The sequence below is a fragment of the Halichoerus grypus genome, chromosome 3 (assembly GCF_964656455.1).
Source record: "Halichoerus grypus chromosome 3, mHalGry1.hap1.1, whole genome shotgun sequence".
NCBI classification, from domain to species: Eukaryota; Metazoa; Chordata; class Mammalia; order Carnivora; family Phocidae; genus Halichoerus; species Halichoerus grypus.
This window is the reverse complement of record NC_135714.1, coordinates 1,795,345-1,810,357: the sequence shown is the minus strand read 5'-3', so window position 1 is coordinate 1,810,357 and position 15,013 is coordinate 1,795,345. Positions and strand designations below refer to the sequence as shown.

Sequence of the window (15,013 nt, the reverse complement as noted above, 5' to 3'; positions counted from 1 at the left end):
TTTTTTTTTTTAAAGATTTTATTTATTTGACAGAGACACAGCGAGAGAGGGAACACAAGCAGGGGGAGCAGGAGAGGGAGAAGCAGGCTCCCCGCTGAGCAGGGAGCCCGATGTGGGGCTCGATCCCAGGACCCCGGGACCATGACCTGAGCCGAAGGCAGATGCTTAACGACCGAGCCACCCAGGCGCCCCGGGACTTTTGTTTTTAAGAAGTGATTGGGGTTGGGTGTATTCGTTTCCTACAGTGCCGTGACAAAGCACCATAAACGGGGCTTAGAACAGCAGTGGTGTCATCTTCCACACTTCTAGAGGCCAGAGCCTGAGCTGAAGGTGTCGGCGGGGCCGTGCTCCCTCTGAGGCTCTGGGGGCTTCTGGTGGCTTCTGCGCCCCTGACACATCTCTCTGCCCTGGGCCCCTGTCCTCACTCAACCTTGTGTCTGTGTCCACATTTCCTCCTCCTAAGCACAGGAGTCACTGGATCAGGGCCTGTTCTAATACAGAATGGCTTCCTCTTAACTAATTACATCTGCAAGGACCCTGCTTCTAAATAAAGTCCTATTCCAAGTCCCGGGGGTTAGGACACGCACGGCGTTGGGGGGACTAGCCGCTGCAATTTCTAGCCTTCCCATAAAGAAGCCTTTGGAGTTGCCACACTTAGTAATTTGATGATGTACTGTCTAAAATTGTGAACTTGCTTGTGAAAGCAGAATTTTAGATGAACTTTCAGACAGAACATTAGAAGCTGAAAAACCAGTGAATCACAGTTCCGAAGCTGACCTCTGAACGAGCGTGTCCGTCATCTAGCGATGGCGGGTCCGTGCCACTTTTTCTCTTGCTTTATGAACAACTGTTTCTGACCTTGCTGCTTTTAATAAAATGAACTGTGCTTTTAAATCTTCCACTTAGGAAATTGAGAGACTTTCTGAGCAGCTAGAAGAAAAAGAGAAGGAGACGCAGCAGCTGATGAGCCAGCCGGAGCGCGAGCGAGAGCGGGAAGTGGCACTGCTGCGGAGGAGTGTGGCGGAGAAGGAACGGGCCCGGGCTGCCAGCGACATCCTGTGCCGCTCCTTGGCTGATGAGACCCATCAGCTGCGGAGGACTCTGGCCGCCACCGCCCACATGTGCCAGCATCTGGCCAAGTGTCTGGATGAACGACAGCGCGCTCAGGGGGACGCGGGGGAGAAGGGTCCGGAGGTAAGCCCCGCGCCTGTGTGCGCCGAGGACGGTGAAGGCCTCCCTGGGGCGGGAGGCCCTGTGTCGGGGCCGCACGATCCCGCTGCCGTCACAGGGGTCGGGGCGCCCAGAGCCCACTTCTGTTCTCAGTGTGAGACCCAGCTGTTGTGGCAAAGCCCAGCCATCCAGGGGTTTCTTCTAGAAGGACAGAACATGCAGAATGTGATAGGAAAGCAGGGGAGCCCATTTCCCCAGCCCCTCCCTCCCGACGGCCCTGTGCTTTGGCCTCCTCGGCCTCACCCAGCTGAGGACCAGAGGGCAGAACCGGGCTGGCAGGCCTGCTCCGAGCAAGTGCGAGCACTCGAGCGTTGGGCAGATGAGCAAACTGCCCTTCTCCGTGCCCCGTGTGCGGGGCCAGGCCCCAGCCCGTCACGAGGGCAGTGGGTGCCGGCCTCCTGTGGCTCCACGAGTCTGCGCGGAGCAGCGCTGCCCAGCCTGGGGCGGGGAGCAGGGTTCTTTCCAGGCGGCTCTCTGGAGCTGCCACCATGGTCACGTTGGAAATGCGCTCTGCGGTATTCTAGGGGGTGCGGGGTGGACAGGTCGCCTGGCTCCTTAGCAGCCTCTTCACTGAGAGCCTGCGTGGGGAGAACGTCGATCTGAGAACCACCCGTTCCCGATGGGGGGATTCCACAAAAAGGGAACCTCAGAAAGAACACCCGTGTATTTCAGAAGCCAAAAGACGAGGGCTGTCTGGGAGGAAGCGGGCATGCTCATTCGACTTTGAGTCACTGTGTCATTTCCTTGTGGGGACTTGGAAGTGGCTGCGCAGGAGGGTTGGCCCGGGGCCGCTGTGGGGTCGGTGCAGCCCCTAAAGCAGCGTCACTTCTCAGCCTGGGACTCGGCTGAGTCACCCGGGGCTTCCCGGCGCCTGCTCGGTGAGGACACCCACTTCCTTTATCGTTCAAGGGGAATTCTCAGAAACGATGTCACCAACATATAGCCCCCCGTTCTGTTAAATGCACTGCAGTTCTCGGATTCAGATGGACTTCTCATGAGACTTTTCACTTAGGTCTGCCCACCATTGTTAGGGTTGGTTTGGGATGTGGCTTCTCGGCGTGAGCACGGTGTGGGTCAGATCGCCACGTGTGGAACCACTGAGGTCGACCCTGACTCTGCAGACATGATGCTGTCATGGGCTTGGAGGAGGGGAGCTGGGTTCCGGGCCAGGCCTGCGCCAGGGGGCCCAGGCCGGAGCCTTCTCTGTGGCCCCGCGGGGCTGAGCTGCCTACCCTCCCGACTCCTCGTGATGATGGAGCATCTGAGGCCATGGGACACCAGATGCACGACTGGATGCAAGTCCATGGCGGCGGCCTGGGCGGGGCCAGAGCAAACCCCGCCCCCCTCCCCTCCAGCCTTTCCGGTCTCTGCTTTGCTTCCCTCCTGCATGCTCGCCTGCCGGGGGACGCGTTGCTGGATGAGCGCCATCGGGGGCCTCGGTCTGCAGGTCTAGCTTCTTCCTCCCTTCTTGCTGCGTCATGTTCAGCGACACGGCGTCTCCCCTCTGTCCCTTCCTTCTGCAGCCAGAGCGTACAGGCGGGGCCGCCTCTGGACAGGCTGTTATCGAGAAGTTACGGGAAGAAAACCGACTGTTACGACAGAAGGTGACTCATGTGAGTATCTGTGCCATTTTGTTCAACCGCAGGGGAGGGTCCTACCCTCTCTGTGGTGCTCAGGGCTTGTGTCCCCCTCAGGCCACTTGGGTTGACACACACAGCCCCCAGAGACCTGCCTTTCTGCCTCAGAGTGCAGAGAACGCGCCCTGTCCTGCTCTGTCCCCCCAGGTCAACGCGTAGGTCGAGAAAGGAGGTGCAGGAGTTTCAGGTACAGCTTTTAAGGCAGGAGAAGGGCACCAAGTCCGCTTCGGTGGAAGCCAGTGGCCCGTGGACGTCCTCACGGCGCCTCGGGTGCAGCTGGCGGTCTCAGTGTCCCCTCTGGACAGAGCAGGGCGAGGCAACAGCAGTGGCGGGCCGGGACTCCGCGGCTGACTGCGGCTAACAGCCTCCTGGCCTCGGCCGCCGTCACCCAGAGCTCTGTGGCTGCGTCCCCTCAGGTGGAAGACCTCAATGCCAAGTGGCAGCGCTACGACGCCAGCAGGGACGAGTATGTGAGGGGGCTCCACGCGCAGCTGCAGGGGCTGCAGGCCCCCCCCGAGCCTGAGAGGTCCTCCTGCCCCGAGCTGATGAGGAAGGAGATTTCCAGGCTCAACCGGCAGCTGGAGGAGAAGATGGGCGTGTGCGCGGCCGCGAGGCGGGAGCTGGCGGCCGTGAGGGGGGCGCACGACGCGGCGCTGGAGCGCGTGCAGATGCTGGAGCAGCAGGTGGCGCGGGGGCTCCGGGCGGCCGCGGCGGGGGTCTGCCTCCTTCCCGAGTGACAGCCGAGCGTCTCGCCTCCTTGCAGATTCTCGCGTACAAGGACGATTTCACCTCAGAGAGGGCAGACCGGGAACGGGCCCAGAGCAGGATTCAGGAGCTCGAGGAACAGGTGGCTTCCTTGCGGCAGCAGGCGTCCTGGACACAGGTGGGGTCCCAGGGCTTTGCTCCTCGTTTAGGCTCAGCGTTTCTCTCGTTTTTCTTTTCCTGAATTTTGAGTGTCGGCCCGAGACACTTGTCACGGCCCAAGCCCGTTGGCCCGCTTGGGTCAGAGCCGCCTTGCCTGGCGCCCGGGGCGTGGTGGCGGGAGCCGTCTGTCACGGTGGTGTGACGGAGGAGGTGGCTGTCCACGGGGCCCGTCCTGGGCTCCGGGCCCCCTACCAGGCCTTCCTGCCTACACGTCGCCTCCTTGCTGTGAGGCGGGGACCCTGGTTACCCCATTCCGCAGACCTGGACACCGAGGCCCCAGGTGCCCAGTGACGTCCCCCAACTCATGGTCCGTGTGTGGGGAGATGTGCCTTATGGGCCAGTGGGCCCTCCCCTCCCCGGGAGGCCTGGCAGGTGTCAGAACTGACAAAGTCTCTCACTGCGGGACCCCTGGCACCCACCTGCCTCTTCTCCTCTCTGCCCTGCGGACACCCCAGGAAAGCTTAGTTTCTTTAGCCCCTCAGCGAGTGCCCAGCACACCTCTGGCCCTGCAGGGAACCCTGAGCCCCTCAAAGAACTTTCGTCTGGACAGAGCCTGGGCAGTAGTGGGGCTCGACGTACCGGGCGGAGCAGGGACGCTGAGTGGACCTCGGAGCTGCCCCTTCGGGTTGGCTCGTGGGCCGGGGGAGCTGCCCGCGCTGCCCTGTGGTGTGGCCGCTGCGGTCGTCGGTGGCTTGTGCGTTCCCCGCTGCGGGAGGGGTGCAGGGAGTCATGGGGGACACCCTCTCTTCCACACTCTCGGACTAAGTCCGTAGCCGTGGGCCCGGACGGAGCATTATGGGGAAGTGGGTGGGGACCGTGGCTGAGGTCTGCCCCCCCCCCGAGTCTGCAGGCCGACGGGGAGATGCCGGAGGGCCTCAGCAGCCCCAGCAGCCTTCTCGGCCTCCATCGGGAGGTCCTGCTTGTCTTCAGGCCCCGGGACTAAGGGCTTTGGCTCAGGACCCCCCCACGTGGCCGGGCGGGCACTGGGCGTCCTCCCGCACAGCCAGCCGCACGCGGTCTTCCCGCGGTTTGGCTCGGCCTGTGGGTTTTCTCAGGGAAGCATGTGCTCCTGGGTTGAAAGGTCGTTCAGGGGGTGGTCCTCGGCAGCCTCTCCACGGCTCAGGGCCCGGAGGAGTGACCAGAACCGGCTCCAGGTCTGGTGGAGCCTGAGCCTCTGTGTCCTGCTCCGCCGCAGCCCGCGGCCCCTCGAGCGCTGGGCAGCACTCGCTCTGATGCCCAGCGCCTGCGTGGCCCTCGGCACGGGTGCTCAAGGTGAGGTTCCTGAGCAGCAGTGAGGAGCGTGGCAGGCCACGGCTCACACACGACCGCTGTCTGGGGACCCCTGCTGCCTCGGGGGGCTCCCAGGTGCTCCGGACCCTGGGCCTCGCAGAGACGGTGCAGAGCGGGGCCGAGGCACGGGTCGCCCGGCTCTCCGCCCTGAGCTTTGCCACCCCCCTCTCCACTGAGGTGTCCGGGGCAGGTCTCCAGGGCCGAGGGGCCGCTCAGGCCTTCCCGCCCCGGGGTGGGGGTGCGCCCCGCTCGACCCTGTCCCTCCCTGAGCGCACGCAGCGGTGTCTGTGTGCCCGCTTCGGTTCTGTACGGAGCACCGCCACGTTTGGGCTCTGGGCTACTCCAGGAAGCAGGGTGAGGGGTGTGAGTCTCACTCAAGGATAGAAGAAATATCTCAAGTGCTAGAACCCAACACGTGATTTTGTGGTCTCCAGGGCAGCCCACGTAAACCGACCTTGGCCTTTTTTCCAGGACCGCCGCGAGCCAGGCTCCTGCCGGATTCACACGGGAAACAGAACCTCCAAGTACTTAGAGACGGATGCTTTGGAGCTCGTGGCACCCAGTGGCTGGAGGGCGGGGACTGGATCTCAGGGGCTGGACTCCCCCGCCGAGGGCAGAGCGACCCGGAGAGGGCAGGGGGACCTTCAGTGCCCTCACTGCCTGCGGTGCTTCGGTGACGAGCAAGGCGAGGAGCTCTTCAGGCATGTGGCTGAGTGCTGCCAGTGAGCCCCGAGGCCGGGAGAGGGAGAGCGCCCTCCAGGTCTGGGGCCCAGAACAGGCTGAGGGTGCTTCGGATCCTTCACCTTGGTCCTCCTCGGGCGATGGAACAGACCAGGTCAGAGGGAACCTCCCGTGGGGCATCTGCTCCTGGGAGGGAGTGTGGCCCCCCGGCTGCCAGGCTGAGAGGCTGGGAGCAACTGGGTGCAGGGATCCAGGCCAATAGGCGCCCCCCGCCGGGCGTGCCGCAGCTGCTGGGAAGAGCGGGCTGCCTGTGGGGACCACACGTGTGGGCCCCAGGGTGTTCTGTTGACTGAGGACCAGGAGGTCTGCAGAACTGAGCGCTCTGGTGGCAGCTCGCACCTGGGCAGAGCCGTGTGTCTGCACTGAAATGTACCGCAGTAGCCTTTGCCGCGTATCTGAAAGTCCAGAGACGTTTCGTGTGCACTATTTTCATAATAAATGTACTTACTCTGGTGAGCGCTCTGAGCATGCATCCTGGGGGCTGGGGTGCAGGAACCGGTAGTATTTCCAGTCGGGCCGGACTTAGACCAGCCGGTGAGGAGAAATACTCCCATGTCTGCCACGCGCCAAGGGACCGAGATGGACTGGCTGGAGTCCAGCCAGGCCTGCCTGTCGGGGGGCCATGTGACCTGGCGCCCACCCAGCTTTGCCTTTGGGCAATTTCAGCCCCAGCCCAGGATGTGAAGTCAAGGGCTGGAAACAAGGAGAGGAAGCAGGTGCCTGCTGAGAGCACAGCAGAGCCACAGAGAGCAAGGTGGGGCTGCGGAGGGCCCGCCAGTGGAGCAGGGGACAGGAGGGAGAAGGCAGGAGGGGAGACTGAGGCGCTGGGCTAAGTGTTTGCCAGGGTCACTCATTTAACCCTTCTGGCAATTCCAGGATGCACACGTTAGATCATCCTCAACACAGACGAGGAAAATGCACAGAGGGGTTAATTCACTTGCCCAAGGTCACACAGTGGCTGAATGACAAAGCTGGGATTTGAACCCGTGTTCTTAATTGCATGTTCTGTACTTCTTCCTGGAACTCACCCTTCCATGTGGTTCAGTCCTCAAGTCCGAGTTCAGGTGTTGCCTCCTCTGGGGACTCCCTGCGTACCCCTTTCTGCCGGAGCCCGGCTGGAAGGGACCCGGCCTGTGTGGCATGAGGTGGGTAGGCTACAGCAGAAAAGCCTGTCGGAGTTGGAAGAGTTTGTGGACATCTGAACACTGGAAAGAGAGGATGGGGACATCCCAGAGAGAGGGGAGCCACAAAAGGGGGAACCCTCACATCCTTGGCTGACCCCCAAATTGTGCATGCTTCGAGCAAGACCCCAATGATTCTGGGGTGAGAAGAGCAGATGGAAAACAGCTTAGCAGGCATCCCCGTGGCTGAGTATTACAGGGTAACAGCTTTGAATCTGGGTCCCTCAAGGTTAGAAGGGCTTAGTAAACACTTCAGGTTTTCCTTTGAAACCCTAGAAGGGCCAGGCCTCAAGAGTAAAGTTGACATCCTGGGACAAAATGGAAATAGCCCTTGCTCTAAAAAGGCATATGAGTCCCAGGTAATCAACCAACAAATCACCTGCCTATTGGAACAAGAACCAACTTTTTTTTAGAGATGGGCAGAATCTCAGACCTTACACTGTACTAACCACAAATGCAATATGCAAGAGAAAATACTAGACGGGCGCCTGGCTGGCTCAGTCGGTAGAGCATACAACTCCTGATCTCGGGGTTGTGAGTTTAAGCTTAAAAATAAAATCTTAAGAAAAAAAAAAATTAGATGTAGGAAAAATAAAGGCAGCATGAAGGTATTTTCAGATAAATACAAGGTAATGATATTTATATCCAACAGACTCTACTACAAGAAATTTGTACTATAGAAATTATTCCAGCTGAAGGGAAGTGATTCTGGATAAAAACAAATATAGAAAGGAGTGAAGAAGATGGGAGTGGATAGATAAGGATTACTGACTAAGTCCTTTTGAGGGCTTTAAAACATGCAAACGTGGCCACGAGAGCTTTCTAGGTGTGTGTGTGGGGGGAGTATTTAATGAACTTACACAGGAGTTTTTGCATTGATTTAAGGTGGACTGTAATGCAGTAGGGAAGCATAATTTCTAGAGTAACCACTAAAATAGTAATACAAATATTTAACTAAAAAGTGAACAGAACAAATGTTTTTATTAATCCAAAGCAAGACAAGTTAGGAAAACTAAAGGAATAAGGAAGAGATGAGACACACAGAAAATAGATGGCAAGATGTACACGTGTACTTAAACCCAACTCTAGGGGCGCCTGGGTGGCTCAGTTGGTTAAGCGACTGCCTTCGGCTCAGGTCATGATCCTGGAGTCCTGGGATCGAGTCCCGCATCGGGCTCCCTGCTCAGCAGGGAGTCTGCTTCTCCCTCTGACCCTCCCCCCTCTCATGTGCTCGCTCTCTCTCATTCTCTCTCTCTCAAATAAATAAATAAAATCTTAAAAAAAAAAAACAAACCCAACTCTATCAGTAATTAACTTAAAGATAAGGGGATCAAATACTGACTGAAAGATCATGATTATCAGGCTGGGTGAAAATAAACTCTCACGTATGTGCTCGTTAGCAGAGGCATACTTTAAATGTAAGAACAGAGAAAAGGATAGAAAAAGACACACCCTGCCAACACTGGCCAAGATAATGAGGGAGTGGATGTAGCCACTCTCATTTTGAAGCCATGAATGACATGGTTTCAAAATATATAAATGAAAAGGAGACCTGGATAAATGCACAATCATAGCTTGAAGATTTTAACACACCTCTCAGAGAAGAGCAGGGATACTAAAGATTTAACCAAAATACTTAACCAATTTGGCCTCCTTTGCATATGGCAAACATTACGCCCAACAAAAGCCAACTAGAATTCTTCTCAGCTCTACGTGGAACACTTACCAACAGAGACAAATCTGTGGGGCATATATCAAGTCACAACATATTCCAAAGAACCGAATCACTGAATTTATGTTCTCTGACCGTGGTGAGATTAAACCACAACTCAGTAACAGATAAATACCAAATTCTCAACACACTTCTAAGTGGTCTGTGGGCAAAGGAAAAAACACAATGGAAATGAGAAAATACTTTGAACTGAGCGAAAATGAGGTTAAAATTCAGTGATCTGAGTGCCCATCTCAAGAGCTAGGAGAAGAACTGCATATTAAACCCAAAGAAAGGAAAGGACAGAATATAAGAGCAGAAATCAATGAGATAGAAAACAGAAAAATCAACAAAGCCAAGAGTTCTTTCAAATGGCAACACCACCAACAAACCAGTAACAAGACTCATGAGGAAAAGACAGGGGACAAACTGCTGATAAGCAGGAATGAAAAGGGGGACATCACTACGGATCTCTAAGAGGACTACTACGAACACTTTATGCTAATAAATCTAACAGATGAAACGGATAAAATCCTTGAAAAATACAACTTAACCAAAACAGATACAAGAAGAAAGAGAAAACCTGAGTAGCTCTGTAGCCATTAAGTAAACAATCTGTAATTAAAAATATTTTCACAAAGAAAATTATAGGCCCAGATGACTTCACTGGTGAATTCTTCCAAACATCTGAGAAAGATATACCAATCTTACATACACTCAGCAAATAGAAGGAATGTTCCCCAACTCATTTTTATGACACCAAAACCTGAGAGAAACAAGAAAATGACAAATCTCTCTCATGAACACAGATGCAAACATCCTAAACAAAATATAAACAAATTGAATTAGATATAAAAAGGATAATAAGTCATAGACAAGTAGAATTTACAAGTAGAATTTTAATTAGAGATACAGATTGACTATTAAAAAAAAGCACTGGGGCACCTGGGTGGCTCAGTCGGTTAAGCGTCTGCCTTCGGCTCAGGTCATTATCCTCGGGTCCTGCAATCTAGCCCCATGTTGGGCTCTCTGCTCAGTGGGGAGTCTGCTTCTCCCTCTGCCCCTCCCCCTGCTTGTGCTGTCAAATAAATAAAATCTTTAAGAAAAAAAACAAACCACTAACGTAATTCACTAGAATAACAGAAAAAACATGATCATCTCAATAGAAGCAGAAAAAGCATGTAACAAAATTTAATGTCCACTCATGATAAACACACTCAGCAAACTAGGAATAGAAGGCATTTCCTCAATCTGATAAAGATATACGTCCGAAACCCTACACCTAACATTCTACCTGGTGACAAATACTGAATGCGGTCTGTGCCTACTCAGGTTTACATCAAGGCAAGGGCACTCACTCTTACCACTGCAATTCCACATTGTACCGGAGGTTCTACCTAGTGCAGTAAGTTAATAAAAGGAATAAAGAACAGAAAAATTAGAAGAAATTGTCCTTATTTGCAGATGACGTGATTATAGATGTAAAAAATCCTAGGTGATCTTAAAGTTTAAAATTTGTAAATCATTTCGACAATCTCAAGATACAAAGTTCAATATATGAAAAATCTACCATATGCTGTATATATTTGCAACAACTGGAGAAATGAATTTAAAAACCTGTTTCCCCAAAAGATAAGGTGACTAAAAAGATGTTAAGTCCTAACCCCTAGAACCTGTGAATGTGACCTTAACTTGGAAATACGGTCTTTGCAGATGTCTTATGAGATGATGATGTGCTGGATGAGGGTGGGCCCTAAACCCAATATGACTGGCGTCCTTTTAAGAGACATGGGGTGCCGGCTGGCTCAGTTGGTGGAGCAGGCAGCTCTTGATCTTGGGGTTGTGAGTTCGAGCCCCACGTTGGGTGTAATTACTTAAAAATAAAATCTTAAAAAAAAAACAAAAAGAGAGACACAGACACAGAGAAGAGGCCATGTGAAGACAAGAAGAGAGACTGGAGGGACACCTCTATAAGCCAAGGACTGCCACGAGGAGCCAGGAGGGAGGCATGGAACAGATGGTTCTTCACCTCTAGAAGGAACCAATCCTGTGGATACCCGTGTTTTGGGGCATATATCCTCCCAGGGATTTTGGGTTATATCCTCCAGGACTGTGAGAGAATAAATTTCTCTTGTGAGAAGCCACCCAGTTTATGGTACTTTGTTATGAGAGCTCCAGGAAACTAAAGCATAACCCCGTTTATGATGTCAAAAATCTAAAATGCTTAGAAAAAATTTACCAGAAGCATGCAAAATCTCTACAATAAAAGCTACAAAATAACTGCTGAAATTCAAGAACATGTAAATGAAGAGAAATCACATCTGCAAACTGGGAACTCTGTAGTCTCAAGCTGTCACTTCGTCCCAAATTGATCTACAGACTCAACACAGCCTCATCCATATCCCAGCAAGCTTGTGACAAGCTCATTTTATGTATTTTTTTGTTCCCCACTTCCGCAGGACTCCAGTTACATGCATGTTGAACTGCTTCATACTGTCCCACAGGCTACCATTTTCCATGCTCTCTTCTCTCAGTGCTGCTTTCTGGTAGTTTCTGTTCCGATGCCATCAAGTTCATGGTGTTTCCTCAGAGGTTTCGGATCTGCTGTTAATTCTATCCAGGGTATTTTTCCATTTCGGATAATGTATTTTTTCTTTAGAACTTCACTTAGGTCTTTTTTGGATCTTTCATTTCTTCCTTCATCTTGTTCATGATTTCTTGTACATCTTGAGCATATTTTTAAGACTTACAATAGCCATTTTAAGGTCCCTGTCTGCAAATTCACCAACTGTCATTTTGGGGTCTGTTGTTTGTTTAGTATTTCTCTTGATTACGGTTTATATTTTCCTTCCTCTTGGCATGGCCTGGTAATTTCTGCCTGGATTCCAACATCGTGAATTTTGTTTAGTGTGGGATATTTTTGTATTCTTTTAAAGAATGTTGGACTTTGTCCTAGCAGGCAGTTAAGATACTTAGGATCAGTGTGATCCTTCTGAGGCTTGCTTTTTAGATTTTACTCTAGGGCTAATTTTTTTTTTTTTTTAAAGATTTTATTTATTTATTTGAGAGAGAGAATGAGAGACAGAGAGCACGAGAGGGAAGAGAGTCAGAGGGAGAAGCAGACCCCCCACTGAGCAGGGAGCCCGATATGGGACTCGATCCCAGGACTCCAGGATCATAACCTGAGCTGAAGGCAGTCGCTTAACCAACTGAGCCACCCAGGCGCCCACTCTAGGGCTAATTTAACCCCCCTGCTAAGGTCACAGCTTTCTGAGGACTCTGCGCTGGTGTCTGCAGTGTGTGTTACAAGGTTCTCCACTGTGGCTGGTGCAAACACTATGCCAGCCGTTCTGCTTTCTGGTGGTTTTCCCTTGGGTTCCTGGAAGTTTATGCCACACCTGCAACATCAGTAGATTGTAGGGGACTCTGCAGACCCCCAGAGCCCCTCATGTGCAGCCCCTCCTGTCTGGAACCCTGCCCCACAAATTCTAGCCACCTTGACCTCTCCAAATGCCAATCTCTGCTTGCTCTACTCAGCAGGCAGCCCCCCGCCCATGCTCGGCCTGGAAGCTGCCTCCACGCTGGAAGCTGGGGCGCCAGGAGGCTTACCTGGTTTCCTCCCCTTCACTCAGAAAACACGGCCATGTGCGGGGTCTCTTCCAACAGCCAAAAACATTGTTTAAACACCTTCCTCGGTTTTACAGTTGTGTGTGGCAGGGGGACAGTCTCCGTGGCAGTTCATCCTTCACGGGGGCCACCGGCACATGTTTAGGACTCTTCCTCTTAACCTACCTCGTCTTCCCCACGGAAGGCCATCTGGAGGGCTCCCGGGTACAGCAGGCTCCCGGTGGCACGTGGTTGGTTTCAAGCGTCAGTTCTTAACAGTTCGGAACCGCATGGGATTTCTTCGTGCGCCTCGCCTCCCACCCCTCGGTGCTTATGCTTACGTTTTAATAGTGGATCCAGGACAGATGATTTCGCCTGTCACTGTGAAGACGAAGAACCAGGACTCAAGTTACTTCAATTCTAGTCATTCTGTGGGTGACCGAGAGCTTTTATTGGTGTTTAAAACAGAAACAGTGGGACCTGTAAGTTTCTTCTCCTTTAATACTAATGAAATTAAGAAACGTTCATCCTTTCTGGTACCATAATACTCCTTTTGATAATATTTTGGTTTAATAGCACGAGTATGTAGACAAAGTTCAATAAAAGGACATTTTTACTGTTTCTTTTCTAGCCATTGTTATTTTATTTCATCTCATGATTGCCGTTACCGTGTAAAGGAGGTGATACTCCAGCGTGGTCTACGTGAGGCTCCCCCAGGGGTCGGCGCCCAGGTCTAGGCCCCGTGAAGACAGGAGCACTGGAGCTGGATGTCCCGCAGAAGCACCCTGGGCCTTGGTTTCCCCACCTGTAAATGCAGTGTCTGGGCGTGAGGACACACGGTAACAAGTCTCCAGGCCTGGGCCTGCCTCCGTGGGCATGGGAGGGGCTGCACTAGGGAGGTCCTGCAGCCTTGACCTTCCACCTCCCCCACCCCTGGACTCTGGCCTGGGCCTCCCAGGCCCCAGATGCATCTTCAGAGAACAGGGAATGGTAAAGTGACGCCCCCCTCTTGGGGAAAGAGTCAAAGGAACAGCAGGGGTGGAAGGGGGCAGGTGGGGCCACCTCAGAAGTGGGCACCCAGGGGTTCCCCTCACCACTCATGGCCCTGACAAGGTCCTGCTCATGTCACAGGTGGGACCCTGCAGTTCCTCAGCACCCAGTGTGGCGCCCCAGGACAGACGGAAGCGGAGGCCCAGAGGTGGGAGTGCCCCCGACACGACCTCAAGACTATCCCCGGGGAGAAGAGGATGGGGCAGGGGCCTAGGCAGGCAGCTTCCCCGGAGAGCAGGCTCCCCGCCCCCCCCAGGCCCTTCCCAGCATTTGCTGCACTGACCCAGTTGAGGCTCCCCTTTGCCCTCACCGGGAGGGGTGGAGGCCCAGGCCTGGGCTTGGGAGTCCTGGAGGCGCATCAGGGCCTTTCGAGGACACGGCTCCTGCTGCGGTCACTGCCCAGCCCGTTCCTCGCTTTGCAGGGTCATCCCACGAGCAAAGCGGTATGCTTGTTCTTCCCACCTAGTTAGAAAAAAAAGCAAAACAAGCCAGCCAGCCTCTTGCCCCATCTCCTATTCCCAGGACCTGCCGTTCCCACCCTTGTTTTCCTGCAAACCAGCTCCCGCTGGGCTGCGGTCAAGGTCACCTCAGTGTAAGAGCCCTGGGCCAGTCCTTGGACCACACCTTGACCAGAGCAGCCTGCCATGGCCAGTCTGCCCACCTGTGTCCTCCAGGCTGCCCTCCTCCTCCCACCCTGGACACTGGTTCTGGGGCCTGGACCCCCGACCTGTCCACACTTGCTCCGGGGTGGCCTTCTGTCCACGAACAGCAATTCCCAACGCCAGACATCTCACCTGGGGGGGTCTGATGGGCACCTCAGACTTGACCCCTGCTCCAGGGCGCGCAGCCCCGTCCTGCCCGGAGCTCAGACCAAAGCCCGGGAGTCCCTCTTGCCTCCTCTCACTTCTACCTGCATCCCGTCCGTCCAGAAGTGCTGTGGACGGAACCGGCAGAATGTTTCCAGAGGCCGTTTCCTCTCGCCCTGTCACCACACGGAAGCGGGGACACGCCACACCCCCACGGCTGCACACAGGCAGGTGTCCCGAGAGGCGGGAGCAGTGCGGCTCCGCGGCGCTCTGGGAAGTGGGTGGGGGCAGGGCGGCAACCAGGAGGCGGCTCCACCAGGGACTCCCGCAAACGGCCTGCAGAGCCCAGACGGAAGGAACCCAGGCAGCATTCCCACTCGCATCCTAAATACTCCCGTGGTGTTCCTCGTTTACACCCAACTGAACACCCGTGACTTTTCATGGTCTCGTCAGAGATCACCGCCCCCTCCCCCCCCCCCCACCCCGGACAGGCACCTGCCCACAGGGCTCTGTGTAGTCCCAGCCTGCTGACCCTCCGGCCCACGTGGCTCTGCGTCCCCTGCCCCGTAGGTCAGAATGCGGGGACCCCTGCTCCGCCTCCACCCCGCCGCTGCTGCTTGGTGTTACCACTGCTCTCTCCCCAAACCCTCTGAGCGTCGGCCCTGCCTGGCACGCGGAAGGCCCCGGATACACTGCTGTGTGGAGGATGGTGGGGGTGCCAGGACCCCTAAACTGCTGCCAGGGGTGACCCGGGAGATGCTCCAAGGCTGGTGGCCCAGGTTTCCCTCGGGGGGCACTGCCCCCCACTCGCCCCGTGCCCTGCCCCGCCCCCGGCAC

General features: G+C 54.6%; 1 protein-coding gene and 1 long non-coding RNA gene across 4 annotated transcripts in view; one reads left to right on the top strand and one right to left on the bottom strand.

Moving 5' to 3' along the window:
* Positions 1-6,278, top strand: part of TNIP2 (TNFAIP3 interacting protein 2) — a 35,600-nt gene extending 29,322 nt beyond the window's left edge. Inside the window, exons 2-6 of one of the 2 annotated variants that reach the window (XM_036085706.2) lie at positions 907-1,194; positions 2,754-2,843; positions 3,284-3,550; positions 3,631-3,750; positions 5,553-6,278. In XM_036085706.2, coding sequence (XP_035941599.1) covers positions 907-1,194; positions 2,754-2,843; positions 3,284-3,550; positions 3,631-3,750; positions 5,553-5,807 — 1,020 coding nt within the window. In that variant the 3' untranslated portion in view covers positions 5,808-6,278. The remainder of the gene's footprint in view (positions 1-906; positions 1,195-2,753; positions 2,844-3,283; positions 3,551-3,630; positions 3,751-5,552) is intronic. The other variant, XM_036085708.2, reaches the window with a different exon arrangement.
* Positions 6,279-9,599: 3,321 nt separating this feature from the next.
* On the bottom strand, positions 9,600-14,671 carry LOC118531581 (uncharacterized). 2 transcript variants are annotated; one of them, XR_013446232.1, is made up of 3 exons: positions 13,654-14,671; positions 12,989-13,125; positions 9,600-12,701 (listed from the first exon to the last, which is right to left on the bottom strand). It is a non-coding gene; the product is annotated as an uncharacterized LOC118531581 (long non-coding RNA). The 2 variants fall into 2 exon arrangements; XR_013446231.1 differs by having other exon boundaries at positions 13,681-14,671.
* Between the last annotated feature and the right edge of the window lie 342 nt (positions 14,672-15,013).